Here is a 26171-nt window from a genome sequence, read left to right as displayed (position 1 = left end):
AAGCAAGTCGATCAATCGTCTAGTCTTGTATAATGGCTCTCACCGCCAATACGCAGACCATAGGCCACATACCTTGCATACCAGAATCAGTGGCGTTAATTCAGGGCATACTTTCGGTACTGTTAAAGATTTTTTTCCAGTTGCTGTAGTTTCATATGAAAATACAAATAGTAGAATTACTACAACTTTCAACATATTAGAAGTACGTGATACGTCATTAACAGCCTCGTAAACCACCGGGATAAACGGGGAAATCCCCGTCTGCTATGCAAAAAAAAAATACTGTTAAAATATATTATATTAGCCGATGTCGATTCAGTGGATCAAAGAATACTTTAGATTTAATATCGTTTGATCCTTGTATAATCAAAGCCGACACATTGTCATATATGAAATGCTGAATTGCTGAATTATTGACATTTTTGTTATTATAAACAAAAGCACAAAACAGTATAACAGAGATGATGAATCTGATATAATCGCCTGTCAGTGTATAATTACCGCATGGAAGAATTAGACTTCGGTAGCCATTGTTTTCGAATTTTGAAATAATAAAGTAGATGATCCGAGATTTAAAACTATAGATATTACGTTCTTTGCTCCTCGTCACGTTGTTTCAAATGACGATTTATTTGATATTGAATAGTGATGACCTTTTATATTAAACAGATAAACACTTTGCCCTTATAATGGCGTATTAGCACACGTTTTGATTACCTCGTAAGGTATTCATTTCGTCTGATACGACTTATTTTTGCTTATGCAATTATCATTCAGATACTCAATAAAACAGTTTTGCATGTTTTGTCCAACAGACTATTTCCTATAAATTTCAGCGCAAAGTTTTCAATTGTTTTATTCATTTTACATGTGCGTAAGTTTCTTAATATATGCAAAGTATTTAAGCCTTTTGTAAAGCAATAATTCAAATCACTAATTTAGACGGTATACATAATTTTTCCTAATGCTTGAGATTAATCGGTATTAAATGGAAGACAAATATTGCAGTAATGCATAAGCTCCTCCTTGCAGTTTCTACAGACTAAATCGTACGAACATTGATCCAAAAGACAAAAGCCACGTTCTAAAAAATGCAGTATCAGTCTTGGACACAACCTTGTTTAAAGGTAAGGGTATGCAAATATCAATTACATATCTGCCGAATTAGCAACTGCAGAATTAGTTAGAAGCCACAAAACAGATCTTAAAACGTCTAAGCAGTACAAAGTTGTTTATTGATTAAATATATGCTAGGATTAACCAATAAGACAAATTATTTACAGATTTAAGCACCTGAACGATGAACCGTGGTAAATTAGAATACAACTTTAATCTGAAAGCAGCTTTTAGTTGATGTCCTCGTACGTAAAATTTAATGCCATTGACGGAGATATTTGTTATACACTTAAGAATCACATAACGAACATTTGACCTCCGTGGCCACTGGTACCAGACCAGAAAGAAAATGCCTCTGTATATGTTATACCCTACCCCTAGGTATCATATAAGAACCATGGTCGTGAACGGGAAAATATACTAACCCATTTCAATCGCGTATTTCATACCTAAAACACGCAGTTCCGTAAATGTGTACTATTGATATCAAACAAGTGGTAATTTATAGTTTTTTCAACGGTACACAAAAAACTTGCTTGAACTTCCTTGGTAAAGTTCCGGTCTAGATTACAGACACACTCTGATTGGCTGATGTGAAAATGTATGTCCCGTCGTCATTTTACTACACGTGTACGCTTAAATATTTATATGCAGCATAAATGTGCAATATGAAATAAATAAACAGAATAGATGTATACCAATGTATGATTTCAAATTCAAAATCATATGCAAGATGAATTTCATTCATCATTTCGAGTCTTATCGTAAAACTGTGAATATATTGCTTTCTGATTTTGTTTGTTTACATTTCGCTTAACATGTGCACACTGCCGTGACCGACCGGATGTTCATTAGGGGAGTTCAAGCAAGTTTTTTTTTCTGTAACGTTGACAAAGCATAAAATATGTGGAGCATCTCTGCAATATGGAATATTCAGACAATGTGACAGGTGCACGAATGAAGATAAATTATCTCTTGTTTAAGATCAATAGTACACATTTACCCCACTGCGTGTTTTAGGTATGAAATACGCGATTGAAATGGGTTAGTATATTTTCCCGTTCACGACCATGGTTCTTACAGAATACCTAGGGGTAGGGTATAACATATACAGAGGCATTTTCCTTCTGGTCTGGTGCCAGTGGCAAAAGACGCTAGTTTTATCTAACAAATTGATCTTTACAAAGTGTAGATACCATTGACGTTGGAGATCGTTTGTCTCATGGCATTCACAACCAAACAATAGAGATGATAAAGACAATGCTCCGCAGATTGAATTTATCTATTATATAGTAACTATTGTACATAGTTTCATCTGATTAATCGAAACAATTTAAAACATAATAAAACATATTTGATATTGACTAGAGTTCATGTCTCTTAAAATGTAACAATCTCCCTCATTTACTGGGGACTGTGTACATCGGTTGCCGAAATCTAGGGTTTGGTTCGTTAGACTCTTTTTTATTTTATTTTATGCTTTATTTGAAAGCAACGCCAATTGTTCAGGGAATGTTTAAAAATCTTCATAATAAAATTTAGACTAATTATCGAAGATAAACATTGCTTAACTACAAGTAGTTAGCTTAAGTAGCGATTATGCATTTACAATGTATCTATGAGATGATGTGATAAACCTTACCTGACAAAGTGAATGTGGACCTATTGTTTTGGTATATCATGGACTGAGTGCGAAACTATTTTAACTGTATATAGATAAAGATCAAGATACAATATATTCGCGCACAGCCCTCAATATATATCTCCATCTAAAAAAAAAGAAAAGTAAAAAAGAAAAATATAGCTAATGAACATAGCAACTGTTTCATTATTTTCCGCATATCCCTAAAATGTGTAACAATCAACTTTAGCAAAAACTGAGGTTTTCCAGACATGGGTATAAACGGGCTTATTTTGGTTAGATTTTGATAGAAAATGAAATACCATTGCACTTTGCTTAGACTTACAAAATCTGTTGAGATCAAATAATCTGTAATAAAATTAATGTCTTCATACTGACACTGATATTTTCTCAGAAAAAAAAACATTTTCTCTCTAGGCTCATCTCAAAGATGTTGTAAATTTTTTCAGAAAGTGGTATCAGAGAGGATTGATTTTATGGCCAGGTGCTTTACATGTAAGGACTCTAACGACTGATGCCAGTCTACACTTTGCTGCAATACTGTGTAAACTAAACAAGAATTCCATATTCACTATGTTGGGTGTATTTGTTCAGAAAATGCTGTTCAGAGCTTAAATGTTTCCCGTTTATATCAGAGTAGAGATAAAGTATATTTAACATAGTTTACTAGTGTATGTTTTTTTTTTCTTGCAAATTTAAGTACGAAACAAAAGAAATGGCAAATAGGAGAAATGGTTAAAAGTTGTTTCGTGACAGGTACAGTACAATCTCTGTAGAGCAACACCCTTTTGATGATACATGAGAGGTTGTACTGTATTTTTGAGTAAAGAATTTCCGCACTGACTTGCTTTATTAAAATGCCATGAAATCATCGCAAAAAAGGTATTATTAAGCTGAAACTTTGAATTTTTAAAGGATATATATTACTGTTACTAGATAAATGAAACTTTCATTATAACAGAGAGTCGTTTCTTTTTTGCCATGTAATCATCATTATACCATCATATATAGGTACCTACATGTAAATGATTTATTAAATGCTTTATCTTAATACGAAACCAAAATGTTTTAATTACATTGGAATTCATTTGTTTGATTTCTAACCAATAAAGCTGCTCTGTTGATGTTGTAGCAATGTTACTACCAGTGTCATTTTAAGTTTCCGTAGACAGGAAAATTGTTTTAATAACGTAACTAATCATAGGTTTATTTAGCGTAATTGTTTTATCACAGCAAAAATCTATTTTTGTCACAGGTCAAATGTGCTTATAGCGTGTTGCAAAATATGTAAAATACTGAATATATAATATAAGAGTAGTAGGACTGAGAATAACAAACCATGATAGTGTATACAAAATGCATTGACCAAACCTACTCATTTAGGAAAGACATTCTAGTTTTGCGGGCTTTGTTGGTAAATAAAGCACGGTCTTGAGTTCAGATGCTTGTAACCTTATCATGGATTACGAAGTACCTGGACGAAAAATAGGTGTTAGCTATTATATACACATATGGAGATATCACCATTATAATAAAAATTGCAGGATAAATATTCGATATACCTGATATTAATCCCTTGACAAGAGTACAGAATAACTATCAATTTATTTGTATGTGTAGTACTCTATGGTAAGGTATTGCTCTGCCATACATTTAATGATTTAATAAGAACAAATCCATAATGATATTATTATTCCAAAGCCCTTCTTAACGAGGGATGTAAATCTCTATTGAGGCCCACGCGTACACGTAATTACAGCAGAGACTGCCATTTTATAAATATATTTCAAACATTTCGAGGCGGACACGTTCTGACCCATCTATCAGTAGGGGTTACACTCTTCCATACTTAACTCCACCCGGCTCACCATGCCGCCTTCATTCTTAACTGGTGCTGCTTTCCCAGTCCCATCCCACTCTGGAACCGGGACTGTTATACATACACTTCATATAACTGTTAAAACGGTAACTGACATTTGACATATATAATATGATTGCACTGTCATATAATTTCAAATCTCCTACCGCTGCTTTACTGAATACTGCATGAACGGGACATTCGAATAGAAAGAAAATTGCCTCTAAAATTCTTTTACAACGGCTTAAAATAACTCTGCGCTTTATAAAAGATGTCTGAAAAGTATTTTCATGTCGGTGGGTCAAAACCTCGAAAACACGAATACTCAGAAAGGTATTTGCCGTTTGTTGGTGTCAGCTGGGCGAAAACATAAGAAGCGCCGACACGACATATTTATAACCGCCAACACAAAAACTCGACAGATAAACTTGTTGTGTCGGTGCCCTCTAAGCGTCTAGTTCCCCCCTCCCGCCTCTCACCAAAAAAAAAATATGCCGTGTTTTGTGTTTTCGCCCCGCCGATACGAAAACTCGACAAATAAGATATTTGTCAAGTATCCGTGTTGCCAACACGCCAACACGAAATGGCAGAAAAATCAGCCATCATACCTTAAAAAACTGCAGAGAAATAATACTTACTTTAGTATAATTTAGCTATTAATACACTTTTATTGATAAATTCAACATTAAATAACAAGATATGGAAGCAACGAAAAGAGGATACTACGGTGTTAAACCATCAAAACAAAGATGTTTTTCAGTGTACATGTATATCTAAGTTCGTGGCTGAAATATTAATAATCTCTTGAATAATGTTACCTCTGTTATTTAAAACTGATTTTTAAGGGGCAAATAACGGCTTCTTATTGTCTTTTGCATTTTTGTCATACCTTTTAAATAAATATTTGTTTAAAATTAAACATGTTAAAACGGGTTTGTGTGATCAAGTCTTTTTCTATGCACTTTTTACAATTTACATGATACTTGAAGTCAACCTTACAGATGTCAGTTGTAGAAATGATTCATTTCATGTTGCAGTTGAAACGCTAAGATTTATGTCTTATATTTATAGCAGTCTATTAATTTCAGGCAAACCATGATTCAAATTCTAAAAAAAATGTTTCAAACAATATTCCCAGTTTAGTATGTTAGAACAAATTATATTTCCTTTTGTCAACGACAGTTTTTTATACCCGTAAAGGTAAAACATTATTATCATCTTTTGGACATGATTCCCTGTCTGAAATGCGATAAAACTGAAACATGTAAAGTTAATTTTCGTAGTGGAAGGGGGAGGGGAGAGAGGAGGGTAGGGGGTTGTAACAGTTATTAAAACGTGTGCAAGATTTAAGATATTGGCAAAATATCTGTTTTAATGTATTACATGTGTCAATAATTATAGGTTATTGACTTTGTATGTGGATATATGCACGAGTTCTGCAGCGGTTATGCGCGACTTTAGGAGCGCAATATTATCCGCGAAAGAACGAGTGCATATATCCACATACAAAGTTGATAACCTTTTTATTACATATCCACTATCAAATGATAAATCTATATCTAAATTTTTTATTCTGTAATGATAGACAGGAAAAATACGAAAATAATTTTTCCGAAAATGCAATAAAAACTCAAACTGACGCGCATTAATAAACTCCGTGAAAATGACGTCAACTTGTTGTCACAATGTGAGCGTGAACGCCATGGACGTCACGCGATTCTTTCCATTACAACGTTAATAAAACATTCCACGTCCGATATGAAAGCGTTCCACGTCATGATATGGAAAAATATTGAACGATCGCTGTCCATTGAAACCCAATGGAAAATATTTTTAGGTATGTAATAACAATTAATGTTTTGATCATAGCAAACATTATATTAGTCACTTATTGTTCTTTATACCCTTAATACCGACACGTTGTAATTGATTCATTGTTAAAATGTTAATATTTTAGCATTTATGACCGTGATAAATGACCATTTCGTGTCGGTTCGCCGTAAAACAATTTATAGTAACTATGAACAAAAGCATTATTTCAATATAACAGAGACAACTTTACAATCCTATGAACAATATCATCGCTTGAAACTATTTAATTTCCAGAGAAGACTATTCCTTACGAGTTATCAAAAATGATCACTGAAGTTAAACTATAGAAAAACACATACACCGCACCGCGTTGTCTCAAATGTCGGTTATTTGGATCATTATATCAGTAATGGGTAACCTACAAATAAAACTTGTAAGAAATTAGTGACCCTAGCCTAAATAATGCCTGATTTTATCTCTGGGAAGGTATACATTTTGTTATAAGCGACGTAATCAATCATAAAGACCCTTATACACTATTTTGTATATTGTCTTCAATAATTGATCTTTGACAGATGGTAAAGAAGAGGGCTTGCAAAGAGTATGTTAATTTAACGCACGGTATATGTATTCTTCTAGATACATTTTGTATATATAAAAATGAAAACATCTGTGCCGGATCAAATAAATTATAAAGAAAATATAAACAACATTTCATGAGTTACGTATACCGTTATACTAGCTGGGTGAAAGGTATCGATTCTAAATGATGAGCAATAACTTCAACTTCTGCAGTTAAAATAAAGATATCTGTAAGAAAAAGTCAAGTTGAAAGAATGTATATTGGACCCCATTCATATTGCGTGTGTAGACTCAGTTATTGTAATATCCTTTCCGCAGCCTTAACGTACTAAAACGTATTAGCGTCTGATGGCCCTTTCACGCTTCCATAGAAACAACATTTATTACACGAAACTTGTTTTGAAAATATTTCTGAAATGTCTAGGTCCGCAGCTCTCAAATACAGTTATATCTTATATCTGAGGCATATACTGACACTCTCAGACAGCATCTTAGCGAGTTGATGAAGTTCTAAAATTATCAATGTACCCTTGGTCTGTTACGGACTCCTGTGGGATTTGTTTTATTCAGAGCTCAAATATTTTTTCATATTTGACATGCTGTACTAAAGACCAGGTAATTTTAATTTGTATGTCCAGAGATGAGACCGTGTTTTGAAGAGTATTGTCCCTTGACTAATAAGGCTGGTCACTACCAAATAGAATGTAAGTCTTCGCAGGTCTTGTCACAAGTAGTCCAAATATAAATAGTACTAATCTTTTTTTCCTTCCGTGGTATATTTTTCTCGGCAGCAACGTGTTTACTTTTACCCTACCGCGTTTCAGTATGTATCACTTTGCATTCTATTGAAGTCGGCATGTTCCTATTGCATGCTAGATAAAAATGGCGGCGTAAAAATTTAATGTCACGAAAAGAGAAATTGAAAGAAGCGAAAAGTAGTAAATTCAGCGGGTTGCATTTAATGAACTGTAGTTTTCTTATATAAAAGTTAACACCTCCTTTTCTTTTTGTTTTTCTAAAGTAGCGATCTAGTTCTTTATGGGAATATAAGTCTCTGAAAATCTGATATGCTAGAAAATGTCGAAAAACTGCTATGAAGTGAATGGATTTTATATGAAATAAAGAACAGCTGAATTTAGTGGTGTTCAGCCTATAAGGGGCAATACATGGTATTTTCTGAAATCCCTCGAAAATGAATAGAAATGCCATTAATCTATTCTTTATGATGTAAAACGGTAACAAATGGCTGAAAACGCTTAAATTTCTTGTGTTTTTGAAATTTAGATCGAATTTTCGACCAGGTGGCACTATTTTGGAACGTTTTAGGACCTAGTAAATCACTTATCGCATTTTAGCACTTCAGTTGTCTAAATAATATTGAAATTAGCATGTTTCTGAATGAAAATGACAAAGATCGTAACGATTAAATGGATGTTAAATGTAAATTCCACGAAAAAGGTAAAATAAATTGAAATATTGCCAGCACAGGGCTAAATTTTGCATATCTTTGGGGATGGGGGTGACCTGTAATGAATTGTCATTTCTCTACATTTTCTCAATATTTTGCATCAAAACTAAGCAGAATCATTGTAAAATAGGTGTACCTTGAGAATAAATGCAAATTCATGGAAAATTCAACCAAAAAGTTTCTCTTATCTGCAGAAATACATTCAGTGAATTTATTAAATTAAACTGAAATAAAATAGATATAGAATAAGAATGTTATTTAACATTGTACTGTACAATACGGGTATATATTTGAACTCGTACCTTGCTGGTATTCTCAACTGGGTACTCGTCTAAATATATATTCATATTGTACAATAGAACGGTCCAAATATGTTGTGTCTATCAAAATGTAGAATATGTTACATAGCGCATACGAAAACTCGATCACAACACCTTACAAATTTCATTTGTTTTCCACTTACCTCAAGTGCAATCGGTTTGTTTTTCTGTTTTTGAAATTCTATCATATTAATATTCAGTGTTGATATGATATTCAAAATGAGATATAATATGTAGTGACCAGCTGTCTATACTATTTAATGCATGTGGTTGTTTAATTAACACACTTTCTAAATCGACGGAATCAAATCTCCATGATAGAATTTCAACAGCAGGAAAAGAAACTGATTGCACTTGAGGTAAGTGAATTCCATCATAGCATCGTATAATACAGGCATATTGATACCGTTCTTACTTACAGATAAAGTTAAACAATGGACCACAGGGCGCAGCTTGAGAACAAGAAATACAGGAACTGGGTGAGAGCCGGACTTGGTATTAAATATGTAAAAGACGGCTTGGAGCCATTCTGTGATCATGTTGTTAACCAGCAGCATGCTGACATCTTACATAAAGTTCAACAGAAACACAATCTTTCGGCAGTAGCATGTGGACTCTGCGATGTACGCACACTCCAGCCGGACCATGTTCAAAGCAAAAATAGACAGTGTCCTCTCGGTCAAACACATTGTAACTGTCTACACCCACGCGGGAAAACGTCTTGTCCCAACAACGTATGTGGTGCCATATACGACGAAATTATTAGGCGACACGCATCTACTCCTCCTGTCCCATACTGGAGAAACACAGACGCTCATCAGTGGTGTACTGAACCTTGGGCTGTTGCAAAATGTTTCATAAATGCTCCAGGATATGAACACAAGCTAAGAGCAACTGAGATTGACTGTTCCGGTTTGTTGCATCTGTTGATTAATAACATAGAGTTTCATCACCATATCCAGAGTGGTATATCTGGAAATGATGCTTTCTCAAAGGTAAGTAACATATACATATTCAGGGGTGTAAAATTCTTTTTCACACCACTCCAATAGCCCTGCAGGACTAGTAGGTAGTAAAATCTACTCGCCCTTAGTGGACAGTCATTTGCCCTAATAATTGACATTTTAATACTGTCACGTTTTATGGAAGGAGTATTATGTACACGCAAATTTCAAACATAACACATAGCTCGCACACTACATTTCCTTTTTGATTATTCATTTTTGTTACACTTAAATTTCCTTTTCACCCCAGACATTTTTCTTTCACTAATTTTGTCATCTCCACAATCAAGTTGCTTTCCATAAGAACTGCATCGATAGTAAAAATAATCATCGTCTAACCCCTACCGTAGTTTCCCAATGTGTCAGGAAAGTATTAAACAGCAGTTATTTTCATTTTCTCAAGACTTATTTCTCGATTATTAATAACTATTTTGAAAAGTGTCCTAAAAGTATGGACACAATTATCATCCATCTACCCGTCTTGAAAGCGAAGATCGGTAATTACTCTGTTAATAAACTAAGTAATTGGCCTGTTTTCATCATCAGTTATCATCCTCTCAAAGAGCTAAAAGAAGTTTGTCGGTATAATGACATCTGAAGTGGAAATCAAAGCGGTAAAGCGAGATTGTCATGACATTACGTCATATTAGTTTGCGCGTCATGTGACCTATTTGCCCTCAAAGGAATTTACAGTATCGTTTAATAAAAAAACAGACATGTACAAAGATTCATTTAAAACTATTAAAAACCGCAACAACATCATTTTGTATTATTTTAAAACCACATTTCTATTTACGTCCACGAGGTCACGTACCCTATTACGCCGCACTAACAAAACCATTTTACCAAAAAAAAAAAAATCGTTTTACTCAATATATTTAAATTACTGCCACTTTTTCATTATTTAAGATTTTTTAATTCTGTTTTTTTGTTCTTTCTGGTCAAAAGTCCGAATTTTATGCCCATAGTATGTCTGATCTAAAGTTGCACCTAGATACTTCAGAGATTGGTCTGTCTCTGAAAATCAAAGTCCAGCGTACATGTTTGTACTATTTTCGATCGAATATTTCACACATATATCACACATGTGATCTTTTCGGTCGAATATTTCACTCGTAATATACGTATATTTGTTCTGTTGCATACACGACCCAACAATGACATCGCGTTTCATCTAATAATGCTATTAGAATCGAAATAATATGAAATTACTACGCCTGACATATAGTCGCCCATTATGTAAAAATTATCTAATTGAAATACGTACTGTATCATATTATTTACAATGCCCCCACCTCCACCATTCCTTCGAAGAGGGAGGGGTATATTATTTCGCAGATATTGGTCGGTTGGTCGGTACATTAATCGGTTTCCGCTAAAAAACCCAAGATGATTGATTTTAAGTGGAGTGCGTCAAATGTCACGGTTACAGTGACTGGAAGAGTCAATCGTTTTCCGAATGATAACTTCAGAATGTTTAGGCCTAAGATCATGAAAGTTGATAGGGAGGTTGGTCATGACCAGCGAATTACTCCTTTTCATAATATTGAAGTTGTTGGATTAAAGGTCAAGGTCAATGTGACCGGGGATAGTTAAACCTTTTCCGGAGTCATAAAACTTAATAGACAGGTTGACCATGACCAACAGATGACTTATTTTTTGAGGTCAGTAAGTCAAAGGTCAAAGTCACAGTTAAACCATTTCTGGACAATAACTTGAGAACGATTGGGACTCAATCACGAAACTTAATATGGCGGCTGATCATAACGAGCAGACGACTCCTAATGATTTTGAGATCAGTAGGTCAAAGGTCAAGGTCACATTAACCCAGAGCAGTAGAACTTTTTACTTAATGACTAGAGAATGCTTCCGTCTAAGATCACATTTGATATGGAGGTCATTTATGACTGGGAAATTGTTCGCGAATAATAGGCGATGTACTACTGCAAGACTTAGTAAAGTTTTCTTTTTGTTCAGTTCTGTCCTGTTCTGTTTTACATACACATACTAAATGCTCATGACTTCAGCATTTGTGATAGAAAACGTTTTGTCTAAATAATGTTTCTAAGCCTTGTTGATTTGTTAATGTATTGCAGGTACTTCAACACAGAAACGCCATATTTCATTGTAACAATATGGAACTAGAGGACACAGACATTGCAAATTATATAGATGATATGATAGAACTGCTGCAAGATGATAAAGAAATTAAAGATAGACAGGAATCGAAAGAGGCGGTCAAGAAACTGCTTGAGGTAATATTCCCTACGCAACCTGAGTTCCTGAGTTCAAATTCATGGATTCTCATAATGAATATGTAAATACATGCATATTATTTTCTTTCAGTATATATATATATATATATATATAGGTTTTTTTATTATTTTAAATTCCGCTTTAATTTATGCTATTTTTAATCCCTCTCCACGAGTGGTGGGGGTTATAGGAATGGGCGCTGACCGTCCGTCCTTCCGATTCATATTTCCATATCTCCTAAACTCCTCGAAGGATTTTCATGAAACTTGGGTCAAATGATCACCCCATCAAGACAATGTGCAGAACTCATAAGTCAGCCTTGTCAGCTCAAGGTCATGGTCACAACTCAAGGTCAAATGTTTTATCCATCCATTTTATGTCTGTTCTATATCTCCTAAATTCCTTGAAGGAACTTGATAAAACTTAGGTCAAATGATCATCTCATCAAGACAATGTGCAGAACCCATTAATCAGCCTTGCCAGCTCAAGGTCAAGGTCACAATTAAGGGTAAAAGTTTTTAGCCTTCCATTTTGTGTCCGCTATATATCTCTTAAACTCCTTGAATGATTTTCATAAAACTTGGGTAAAATGATCAGCTCATCAATGTGATATGCAGAACTTAGGAGTCAACTATGTTGGCTCAAGGTCAAGGGCACAGGTCAAAGGTTTTAGCCTTCCATACTGTGTCCGCTCTGTTTCTCCTAATCCCCGTGAAGGATTCATAAGAATACTGAGTCATATGATATACTATTCAAGACGATGTACAGAACTCTTGAGTCAACCATGCCAACTCAAGATCAAGGTCATAACTCGACGTCAAAGGTTTTAGCCTTCCATTTCATGTCCGCTCTATCTCTCTTGAACCCCTTGAAGGAATTTTATAAAACTTGGGTCAAACGATCACCTCATCAATACGATATGCGGAACTTAAGAGTCAGTCATGCCGGCTGAAGGTCAAGATTACAATCTAGGGTCAAATGTTTGAGCCTTCCATTTTGTGTCCACTCTGTATCTCCTAAATCCCTTGAAGGATTTTCATCAAATTTGGGTGAAATAATCACCTCATCAAGAACTTATGAGTCAGCCATGTCAACTCAAGGTCAAGTCACAACTCAAGTTCAAAGGTTTGAGCTCTGTATCTCCTAAACTTATTGATTTTCATGTAACTTTGGTCAAATGATCACGTCATCAAGATGATTTGCGGAATTCATGGGTCAGTCGTGCCAGTTCAAGGTCAAGGTCAAAGCTCAAGGTCAAAGGTTTACCATTTTACTATCCACAACGGTGGCTCGGGATTTAGTGGTCTTTCAGACTGTCTTGTTACGTATCATTGTAGCTCTGACTGCTATAATAAATATAAATTGTTCCAGATATTTTATATTTAATTCACAGCTAAAGCAGGAAAAGTTTGTAATAACAACTACAGATGAAATGGAAGTCCGTCGAATTGCAATGGCTGCAATCGAACAGAAAGAAAAGAATCTTGAACAGAGAATAGTTGACGCTGCGAATGAAATTGGAGCTAAAACTGATGAAAGTGAAAAACAGATAAAGGTGATAGGTTCAGCTATAAAAAATGAACTTGCGCAGAAAAGGGTTGAAATGAAAGATGATTTGAGAAAAACCGAAATCGATTCAATAGGAAGACTCGAGAAGAGAGAGAAAGAAATCAAGGAAGTGCTTAGGATGAAAGAAACTGAATTTGCAAAGAAGATGGATCAAAAAGAGAGAGAAAGCAAAGAGACTTTTAGAATGACAGAAGTTGATTTAAAACAGAAATTGGTACAGAAAGAGTTGAAAATCAAAAAGAATTTGAGAGTAACAGAAGTTAACTCAAAAGAGGGACTTAAGCATGAAGAGGTAGAAATTAAAAAGAATTTAAGAGTGGTAGAATTGGAATCAAAAGGGAGACTAGAACAAAAAGGGAAAGACATAGAAAAGCATTTAGAGCGTAAAAGAGAAGATATACTTTATCAGTTGGAGAGAAAACAGTCAGCTCAGATTCAGATCGAGGCCAGGCGTAGTGACGACATTAGTAAGGTAGTATTATACTGAAATCTTGAGATGGTGGTATTTAAAATATTTGTCTTGAGATATATGAATATAGACCGAGTCTTTAGCCTTGATTGCTATTTATATGTCGAGGGTTTCTTATATACTGTAAGGAATGCAAGACATTTATTCCAAAAACATATAATAGGTATTTGCATTTATTGAAAAGTTGAACATAATTGGATAATTAGTTTGTTTAAATAATATGAAATATATGACATCAGCACAAGTAACATAGAGACATGAAATAATTGGTTTCTTTTTGTAAAGACTGTAGAATGATCATCCATTTGTAGCAAACTTTTTTGTAAGATCTATTTAATTTTCAATCATCAGTCAATTAAATTAAGCACCTAGCCAGAGTTATTCATTGCAGTCAAAATGCGAAAGTAGTGGAAGATATGTAAAATGATATCAAATACATAGAAAACCGAATTAGCGCTTTTGAGCATGTGATATTGAAATACTGAGGAATATGATATTATTTTAAAGTAAAAAGATGGAATTTGGATTGGGCTTTTAAATGATATATGATATCATAATACATATTATTTACATTGTATTTAGTAATTTTACCTGTTTTTCTCAAAGTCAGTGTTATGTAACTGCTGAAACCTATAGTTCATATTAACTGTCAAGATACTATTGAGCATTTTGTTTAAAATGAAATCACCAAATTAACAAAAAAAAAACCACTCACTTGATTTATATAAGCGCTTGATCGTGGAAAAAATTAAATGTAAACATTTACACAGTTTGATTTCTCTGATATAGGCAGCAGCAGACGATTTAATGAAGTCCAGTCCTCGTGACACCCCTCTTCAGTCTAATTCTGAAAGAATGAGAGCAGGTAATTCTTACCTTTACTCAACATTTAAAAATCATTTTATATCATTATATTATTTGTATCATTAAACTTAAGTGTGATAGTCTTATCGGTGTGTTGAATTTATATTTGTTTTATTTTATTGAGTTGAAGCACCTACCTTCCGTAGAAAAACAGGAAGAAAGCAATTATCAGTTTGACTGATATTGGTCAACAGGCCTTTCTGATTGATAAACCTTTAAAGTAATTCAATGTTGTCAGTTATGCATGCTGAGGACATTATATCATTTTTAGCTCATCTGATTTTTTGAAAAAAATATGATGAGTTATTGTCATCACTTGAGCGGTGTTGGCGTCGCCTGGTTAAGTTTTCTGTTTAGGTCAGCTTTTCTCCTAACCTATCAAAGCTATTGCTTTGAAACTTGGAACACTTGTTCACCATCATAAGCTGACCCTGTACAGCAAGAAATATAACTCAATCCTGCTTTTTGCGAGATTTATGGCCCCTTTTGTACTTAGAAAATATCAGCACTTTTGGCTAAGTTTTATGTTTAGGTCAACTTTTCTCCTAAACTATCGAAGCTATTGCTTTGAAACTTGCAACACTTGTTCAGCATCATAAGCTAACCCTGTACATCAAGAAACATAACTCCATCCTGCTTTTTGCAATAATTATTGCCCCTTTTGGACTTAGAGAACCAGTTTTAGTCAGCTTTTCTCATAAACTATTAAAGCTATTGGTTTAAAACTTGCAGCAGTTTTTCACCATCATAAGCGGACGCTGTACCAGTTTTCTTGGTTAAGTTTTATGTTTAGGTCAGCTTTTCTCCTAACCTATCATAGCTATTGCTTTAAAACTTGCAACACTTGTTCAGCATCATAAGCTGACCCTGTACAGCAAGAAACATAACTCCATCCTGCTTTTTGCAAGAATTATGGCCCCTTTTGGACTTAGAAAATATCAGATTTCTTGGTTAAGTTTTATGTTAGGTCAGCTTTTCTCCTAAACTATCAAAGCTATTGCTTTAAAACTTGCAACACTTGTTTAGCATCATAAGCTGACCCTGTACAGCAAGAAACACAACTCCATCCTGCTTTTTGCAATAATTATTGCCCCTTTGGACTTAGAAAACCAGTTTTAGTCAGCTTTTCTCACAAACTATTAAAGCTATTGGTTTAAAACTTGCAACAGTTTTTCACCATCATAAGCGGACGCTGTACATCAAGAAACATAACTCTATCCTGCTTTTTGCAAGAATGATGGCCCTTTTTATGCGTAGGAGAATATTTTTATTAAATAAAAAAAAAATCAGATGAGCGTCAGCACCCGCAAGGCGTTGCTCTTGTTTTCTAAATAGAATGTCAGAGACATATTCACATAAAGAATTATATCTCTACTACAGAAAAAGAAAAAAAGTTGTTAGCTTATATGTTAGCAATATTAGTACGCTTCATTCTAATACAACTCTCTGAAATTACTCCTGTTCGCATCTTTCAATCATGTCACTTTTCGGGACATAAAACTCTTGCGCCAAATTTTATCATGACAGCGATTGGAGCAGGCATTGTTTGACAGAATGCAACAAGTATATACTGAAATGTAGTATAGTAAAAGAAACACTTTGGTAGCGATTAAAGCCACATGCCTTCAGATCGTTCGACAACAAAATACATTTTTTAATATATTAAATAAATGCTATATTTCTTAAGGGAAGGGCAGTTTAGTTTTGATGTTAATTCCCATTGCTAAGATCTCTTTAAAAATGTGAAAGCATATTCAAAATCACTTAAAAATAAGAAAGTTATGAGCATTGAAATATTTGATCAGAATTTTGTTTCCGTGGCAACAAAAAGCAAAATGGCAGATTTCTTAAATTTCTAGACACATATTGTATCTACTTATTACTGTAAAGTATATTCTCTATTTTTTTCCAGCTATAATGGAAGAAATTAGCATGTTTTACATGTTATGTTCAAGAAACGTTACTTACAATTATATTTCTTTTAAGCTTTGTATTGTAACTTTCATCTTTAGATGTATGTGTATTGGAAGTAGGTCTCTATGTTGTTGTTTTCTGTATGATGACTAGAATTACGGCAGTCGTGATGAATATTCTCAGACACTTCAGGTTGTATAGATTATGAAATTCTGACTGTTTTTAAACGTTCATGTATCTTAATTTTCTAAAACTTAACACACGAGTATCTAGTAAAATATGTAATTTACGTACTGTTAAAATGGAGACCGGATAATTTACTATTTTCTAATCCTTATAAGAAAGTTTATTTCTATTTTGGTAGTATGTTTTCTTGCGTTTAGTCTCGCACTTAAAATCTTGCTTTAAAGGAACTGCTTTCAAATTGGTAGTATAGTTTTATCTAAAAAGTCATTTGAATGACTAATACTACAATCTTTACATATAATGTAAATGAAATATCAAGTAAAGAGAAGAGAAATGCTGTTTTTCAATGGTTAAAATCTCAAAACGTTGATTTTTGTTTACTCCAAGAGGTACATTTAAGAGAAGCAGAAAAAGAAAAATGGGAAAAAGAATGGGGTGGGACAATCCTAGACGCCTTAGTGCTAGGATTAATTCTTTATTGCAATTTTGTACGACTGTTCCGGTTCTTATTAATATGCACATGTGTTAGAATCAATTTCCTTTGAGTGAAAATACCGGAATGGTACAAGGTTACATTCTTCCGTTGTTTCATATAAACAATTAAATCTTGAGACCTCATTTTCAGTGCTTTAGAGCATTTCAATGATATAACAAGAAGCTGCGTTCAATAAACGCTTGATGCCCCCGGTGGCATCCTTGTCGATACAAAGCATCCTAAGTCCAAAACGAGATCAAGGTCAAGGTCAAACTGAGGTCAGGTGATGTTTGAAGATGAAGAATGGTCACATGTTACATCTGCATTAGTATCAAGTCATTCTAGTAAGGGGTATTGATGCTAGACGAAACGGTCCCATTTGGTTAACCAAGAGATGGCCCATACAAAGCAAGCTAAGTCCAAAACGATGTCAAGGTCAAGGTCAAACTGAGGTCAGGTGATGTCTGAAGATGAGGAATGTTCACAGGTTACATCTGCATTAGTATCAAGTCATTCTAGTAAGGGGTATTGATGCTAGACGAAACCGTCCCATTTGGTTAACCTCGTACGGACGGATGGACAGACGGACGGACGAACAGACAGGGCAATCACTATATGCCTCCCGCATCAGTAGATGCCGGGGGCATAAAACACATATATAGCCATTAAATATAACATGTATTCTTACCAAAAATGAAATATATATATATTGAGATGTTTTTAGATTACATATATTAAGAAACATTATCTGTCTGAAAAACATCACCAACTGAAAATACTCCCATAAAATTTGTCATTTAGCGATAATCCATATACATGTAGACATGGAAATTCACGGTGAAAGCGATCTAGATCATTTCTCAATACAATAAGCAATACAGCTAAACCAAAGCAATAACTGCCACATCCTTATCTGACACGTGTACAAGATCTCATCAAGAACATGGAACTGCATTTTGAATATCTAACATCATCTTAAATGCATGGCGAACTTCTCTTTTCATAACACTGGGGCTCATTGTCCCTGCGCAGTTAGTGAGGACCGATTGGCTATGCTAACTGCCAAATGCTAAATACGTTGTTAATGCTAAATGTCCATAGCTTAATGTTAATGTCACATACTTAATGCTAAATGTTACATGCATAATACTATATGCCGTATATAAAATGCTAAATGTCATAAAAACGCTACATGTAGCCACAGGAAAACACTGCAACAATAACTAGTACAAGGTAGAGACTGAAGCACTCATGAAGGCCGTCTCAATGGTTGAAGACTCGGCAGAAGAAACTCCTCAATCGTCTTTCTCTCAGATGCACTGTCTGTTATGGAAGTTCTTACCAACAATAAAGCTCCGCTGCTAGCCAGGAGAATGCAGAGCCTGAGTATAACCTGCAAAGTAGCACTTCAGTTCCGTCCCATTGTGGACTTGCAGACAATGAGGAGGCAGACAAACTGGCTAAGCTAAAAGCTCAGTCAACAAAACCTGTGAGTTACAAGGAGAAAGTCACCATCAATGCACTAACGAGACCAAGGATAGAGGAAGATGTTTTTCATCTCCTTGATCGGTCTGAACAGGTGATGCTGGTCAGGCTTCCCTCAGGGCACAACAAGCTTATGCTCACATGTACAAAAATACAGACTTGCACTATCGCCAACTTATTCATATGGTGAGGAAGATCAGACTGCAAAGCATATACTTCAGAGATGAAAAAGGCATAACCATAAGCGAGCTTCGACTTGGCTGATTGATTCCTCAATGCACCAGAACCTGTATGGAGGCATTGAATATCTGCGGCAAACCAGAAGTTTCATCTAGGCTACTGGTCTAACACTGTTGTTGCACTAGATCTCTTCAACTAATGAATGTAACTTTTACTCATTTAAAAAAAAAAGTTCTGCCTGTCTAATTTAAAGCAATAACGTTGCATATCACGGCTACTAAACGCTAGCGCCACCACCAAATTGTGGTGATAAGGTAAAGAGCTATCGACATTTCCGTGGTGCAGCTATCGCCAGTTTGAAAATGTAAACACGTGAGTAAAATTTATATTTTATCTAATATTTTTATTGATAGAACTTTTTTCAAAAATCGGAGAATGTAGTTCCGTGTAACAACACTTTAACTAGCGGTTGGCTGTGATTTCATTAAAATAATATGCAAATTGTGGTGTCAGGAGCTTTTCTCCCGAATTTGACAGTGGCACATTTTCATATCGGCCAGTATTCGAACACCATTCCGATTAATGGACACACTGTAAGAACATACCTGCGCATGCAAATGGTGTAGAAATGATAAATAACTATATAGGCACACACCATGAATAATAGAATCTCGGGTTAGAAGAAATATTCCAGGATTTTTAAAAGCGGTGGCGCTATAACTCTAGTGATGGCGCTATACAGTAGTGGTGGCGCTGTTACGGCATTCAGTAATACGAACTGCTGACGCATCCGGAACAAAACAAACACCAACATTCTCTAACTGATAATATTCCTGCAAGGAATCATGTTATTAAAGAAAGAAAATCATAGTTTATTTACCTTTATGAAACATTCTCTATCCAAGAAAAAAAAAAGAACAAAATACTCACAGACCCTTGAGACTCTTGTAGTCAAAGTAAATTTCCTTTGTTTAAAATGTTAATGTAGAATTATTTCTAACCTTTATATATTCTACCTAAATACAAACGTAAGTGTACTTTAAATTCAGGTCATGAAAATAAGTAGCAAAACTTTTATTTCAAACAAAGATTTGTGTAGAATTTATTTGTTATATTAAGCTTCTGAAAGTTACTTGCCTTTGTATTTTTACGTCGTTTGCATGCATTGTAAACAAAAGACCCTACTTTCACAATTCTTTCTGAAAAGTACAGTACATTTTCAATTATGATTAATCAATACAGCTTAGATGCACAATCTGAATCCATAAACATGTGTACATGTAGATTATTTTGCGATCATGTACAGGTTACTACATGTATTTTGTTGAGTAACGTAATTTGGGTGTAGTGTGGGATAGGTTGATAACATCAATTATTGTAGAAATTTCCGTGGCTTGCAGTCAGACATTTTCATATTTTAAAATTGAATATATCAGCCACTAATCATATACAACAGCGCCACCACTACTGTATAGCGCCACCACTTGGGTGATAGCGCCACCATTTTCAAAAACAGTCGTGTTGTAAGTTTTTATTGTGTTTTTCATAATTCTTTGGTGTATGGGAATATGTGTTATTCAGTTCTACACGATTTGCATGCGCAGGTATGTTTTTACAGTGTGTCTTATCATCGGAATGGTGTTCAAATACTAGCCCATATGAAAATATGCCACTGTCAAACTCGGGAGAAAAGCTCCTGGCACCACAATTTGCATAATATTTTAATGAAGTTACAGCCAAACTGTAGTTGAAGTGTTGTTACACGGAACTACATTCTCCGATTTTCGAAAAAAGTTTTATCAATAAAAATATAAGATAAAATATAAATTTTACTCACGTGTTTACAAGTAGAAACGGGCGATAGCTGCACCACGGAAATGTCAATAGCTCTTTTTCTTATCACCACTATTTGGTGGTGGCGCTAGCGTTTAGTAGCCGTGCATATGTTACGTGGACATGGAATCGAAACATTTTGCTGTTAAATATTTATTTTATAATAGACTAAGATATGTAACGATTATATAACTGATATATTCAGCTCTTTATTTCAATGAAAACTTAGCACTGAGCATTTTGACATTTATTGTTTTAATAAAAAAGCATTTATCATTGACAATTACCGTTCGAAAGCCAATATTTGAAATTAAGCAGTTCGTAAATAGCATTTTTCATTTTGCATTAATATTTTGCAGTTACCATTGCGCATTGGCCTTCCATAGGCATATAGCATTTGGTATGTTGCATTTTATGTAAAGTATTTGGCATTTTGCATTAAGTAATTGGCATTTAGCATTAAGTGTTCGGTGTTTAACATTAAGTTATTGGCATATAGCATTAAATATTTAAAATTTGGCTATATTCAATATATATCAACTGCCATATGCCATATCCTTTGTGCTAAATGCCAAAAATTATTGCCAAATGACAAATGCTACTCGTCAAATGCTTTAACTTTGTGAGTTCGTGATCTGTATCCCTTACACTAATGGCTGTTACTTTTAATCACGTGAAAACATATAAAGTTCTATCACCCTGATTTGAAGCAATAACATGTTCTAAAGGTTATGAGATGACATTATCGAAACTTTTCACTCTTAAATGTTAAGACATTTTTAATAGAGACAAAGTTATGTTACAAAGGCCAATGACTATTTACAGGATGCATATATACACTGATATACTCTGAATAAGTACTTAGCAATACGCATTTGGCATTTATTGTTTCGTATTTGCAATTAACAATTATCATTTATTGGTTGACAATTACCATTTCACAGGCAATATTTGACATTAAGCATATTGCAAATAGCATTTTGCAATAACTGTTTGTCATTTTAGTATTTGGCAATTAGCATGGCATACCGGCCTTCCTTAGCCGTTCATCGTACTTAGTAAGTGTCATTTCGTTTTCAAAACATTTTGCATAAGGTGTTTGGCATTTAGCATTGTTATCTGATCTTTAGCAATTGACAAATAACATGGCGTCCCAGGTTTCCATATAAACATGAATATTAGCATCACTTTGGTAGAACCGCTCTACACATAATGGAGGTCTTTATGGTCCGAGAGCTCACGGATTTCTATTGCAACAGTTGAGGCCAAAAGAAGTTTATACATTTTTGGAAACAATATTTCATATCCTCCATGAAAACCCATTTCTTAAGTGTCAGTGCCGTGCCTATCTATATTTTGTTCACTTATGTTTGTCATAGTGGAGGTAAAATTCACTTGTTAAAATTTAGGGGGTAGGGTCAAGTTTACGTCTACCTGATTTTCACTGTTTAATTACAATAACTATCTTATTGTCAGTAAATGTATATATGTCAACCAATGTCAGCAAACAAAAAATTCATCTAAAAGGAATGAAGGGCAAATTTGATAATTAAGGTCAAAGGTCAAATTATGTTTATAGTACAAAAATTGGCATATTTGAAATTTATTTTTATTCTTAAAAATTAGTTTGTTCTCATAAGTCACTCAGCTTTACTTATATAATATATATATATCAGCCAAAGTCAGAAATGCAAATCTTATTGCAAAACGACAAAGTTATTATTTTATAATATTATATATAAAAATTTTTTTTTTATCTTCCATGACATCGTCTGACAGCTATACAGTAAAATGAACAACGATCAGTTACTAAAATGACAAAACAAAATATTTTTAAACAATAAAAAATATTACAAACAGGTGATATTATTGCAACATTTTACTCACTTTTTTGACCTTTGATATTATGGTGACTTTGAATGTTTTGAAATAATATATGCATACTAGACATCGCCTACTTATTACACATTAAAATGAACTGATATTGTATACTAATATCGACAAATTATCATTAACAAGAAGAAAAGTTTAAGAGCAATTTTTTATTCTTTTACATGAAAATGACCTTTGACCCTTAATATCACATTTGAACTTGTCTGATTTCAGACGATATTTATATTACTGACAATGTGAGACATTTATACATTAAAATAAATTACGAGCAATTACAAATATTGATCAGAAATAGCTGTTATATTTCAAACACGAAACTATTCATGCAATTTTTCACACAAATTTTACCTTTGACCTTTGATATAAGCTTTACCCTTGGCAGTTTTGCGGTTACCTTTGCACTGCACTTTGCCTGACATCAGACATGAAAACGAATTCACTTCAATGACTTACAATGTGAATACATATTAAAAACGTTAGAAAAAGTAAATGAAACATTTTTTCATATTTATGCATGAAAATGAACTTTGACCTACAATTATCAAGGTTGACTTTCACGTTTTGAAAAAACAATTGTTTGTTTGTTTGTTTGTTTAGGGTTTAAAGCCGTTTTTCAACAGTATTACAGTTATGTAACGGCGGGCAGTTAACCTAACTAGTGTTCCTGGATTCTGTACCAGTACAAACCTGTTCTCCGCAAGTAACTGCCAACTTCCCCACATGAATCAGAGGTGGAAGACGAATGGTTTCGGACACAATGCCTTTTATCAAATCGTCACGGAGAACATACGCCCCGCCCGGGGATCGAACTCTAGACCCCGCGATCCGTAGACCAACGCTCTCCCTATTGAGCTAAGCGGGCGGGCTCGCAAAAACAAACGATTGCATTTCTGACTTTGACTGATATAAACACATTACATATATAAAGCTAAGAACAAACTAATTTTTAAGAATAAAAAAAAAATTCAAATATGCCAATTTTTGTGATTTTTACATAAATTTGACCTTTGACCTTAAATATCAAGTTTGCCCTTCATTCCTTTTTTTTGATGAATTTCTTTTTGCTGACATTGGTTGACATATATACATTTACTGACAATCATATATCAACTGTAATTAAACAGTGAAAAAACTGGTAGACGTAAACTTTACCCTACCCCCTAAATTTTAACAAGTGAGTTTTACCTCCCCTATGACAAACATAAGTGAACAAAATATAGATAGGCACGGCCTTGACACTTAAGAAATGGGTTTTCTTGGAGAATTTGAAATATTGTTTCCAAAAATGTATAAACTTCTTTTGGCCTCAATTGTTGCAATAAAAATCCGTGAGCTCTCGGACCATTACTCTAGGCCTAGTTTTCTCCAATTAATGTACCGCTTAATTATGGAAGGAAGTCCGGTAATATGATTAATCATTAAAGTGACAGAAGAATGAAATCTAAAATACTTGAATTCGTAACTGTTACAGTAATTATAGTAAAAATATCAACGAAAATGTTACGCGTATCTATACAATACTGACAGGTAACAATGTCACAAAAAACAACATAATTTATTCACATGTTTTCCAACAATTAATTTAATAAACATTTTTTTCATATTATAAATGTTAAATATTCAAACTCGAGATTCAACGAGTTATTCCTTAACTTCATTGTACATGTGTATTGAAAAACGAAGCGAATGAATAACGTATATGGCATGCAAGTAATATATGAAATGGTGTTAAACTGACGTATCAAAATTTTTAGAATTTTAATTGCATGCGTATTATAAAAAATGTTTAAGCAAAAAAGCAGCCAAAGTTGTAATTAAGTCCAAAAACATTTCTGATTAAAAAAGGCACCTTGTTGGTTAACAACTGAATGCACGTGCTGACGACAATTAAGAAATTAATAAGATATTTAGGATATAATCACTGCAAACAATAGGTATTAATAACTTAACAAAAATATAATACAATTACTTTTTGAAACATGACAAAAGAATGATTTTGAGTTTCCGCAATTACCAGCTTCAGTAGCCGTTTCCATGGTTACGGCACACCGCTAAATTTCTACGACCTCGTTTAAAACCTTCATTTGTTGCCGAACTGTTTTTATATAGGTGAAAAAGTTTTGTATGTTGGGTAAATTAAAATCCTAACGGAGGGCCCATACACACGAAAACATCTTCAGTTATAATTACCAGTAAATCTTAAAAACTCAACACCTGTAACAAAAATGGTAATCTTAATCAAGGGGAATACATGTATTTGTTTGTTTTGATTAAACATTCTGTAATAACAAAATGGTCATACCATTCCAAATACAAGTTATGTTATGTTATGTGGTTTGTTCTGATCCTCTCCTATAGGTATTACGAAAACAATAAACCCTGAATCTTTTGTTAATATGACCGTTTCCACTTAATCTGTGGGATAAATTTGTGCTATGTCGAGATTTGCTTGATTTGAACTATACTTGATATTTACATTTACGCGAGGATTGATTGTCGCGAGGTGAGGGTCCGCGCGAATATAGCGAAATTGAAATCCTCGCGAAAAAGTCTGCCTTTACGTTATTTTAATTATATATATCTGTTACAGTTATTCTTGCAAAAGATCCTGGCTACTATTATAAAGTGTGTGGTTAATGACACACGGCATATGTTTACTTCTTAACAGATACGGTAACTAACATAAGTCTAAATGGATAGGTGTAATTAGTTTTATTTTATACAAATTTGTTTTAGCTCGATTGCGATGAAAGCTTCAAGTTTATTATAACCACTTGGGCCCGCTTCCTGGAAAAGCCAGTACTGGTTACTGACATAAGACTTATATAAAAGTTGTGGTTACTGAACTATGCAATCTGGTTGACCTAATCCTATGTTAACTAATATACAATGAATTGTTACTAATAAAAGACATAGAATTTGTTGTTATTGACATACCAAAACTGTTTCGTACTAATATCTAATTGAAGGTTCATAAGATAAGACTTATAACAATTAATAATTTAAAATGTGTGATAGTTAATATGTTAGTAAAAAGAGCCGACTGGTGTTTACCCATCATTAAAATCTAATGACAGTTTCATATGTCTCAGCCGGATTTTAATTGTAATCAGTGAAACTGTATAATAAAGCACCTAAACTTCAAAACCAACGTTACGATTCAACTCGTACACAAGTCAAGAGTATATACTGTGTAAAGAAGCATTTAGCGTTAAAGAAATAGTATATGGAAGTCTGCTGATGAC

General features: G+C 34.0%; 1 protein-coding gene across 1 annotated transcript in view; it reads left to right on the top strand.

Annotated features, from left to right (window-relative positions):
- The window catches only part of LOC123543917 (uncharacterized), a 128959-nt gene that overhangs the window by 14642 nt on the left and 88146 nt on the right, over positions 1 to 26171 (top strand). Inside the window, exons 2-5 of the mRNA XM_053527458.1 lie at positions 9220 to 9793; positions 11899 to 12057; positions 13452 to 14099; positions 14886 to 14961. Coding sequence (XP_053383433.1) covers positions 9233 to 9793; positions 11899 to 12057; positions 13452 to 14099; positions 14886 to 14961 — 1444 coding nt within the window. The 5' untranslated portion in view covers positions 9220 to 9232. The remainder of the gene's footprint in view (positions 1 to 9219; positions 9794 to 11898; positions 12058 to 13451; positions 14100 to 14885; positions 14962 to 26171) is intronic.

This window comes from Mercenaria mercenaria, chromosome 16, assembly GCF_021730395.1.
Source record: "Mercenaria mercenaria strain notata chromosome 16, MADL_Memer_1, whole genome shotgun sequence".
Taxonomy (NCBI): domain Eukaryota; kingdom Metazoa; phylum Mollusca; class Bivalvia; order Venerida; family Veneridae; genus Mercenaria; species Mercenaria mercenaria.
Note: the sequence above shows the minus strand (reverse complement) of the source record. Positions and strands in the feature narration are given on the sequence as shown.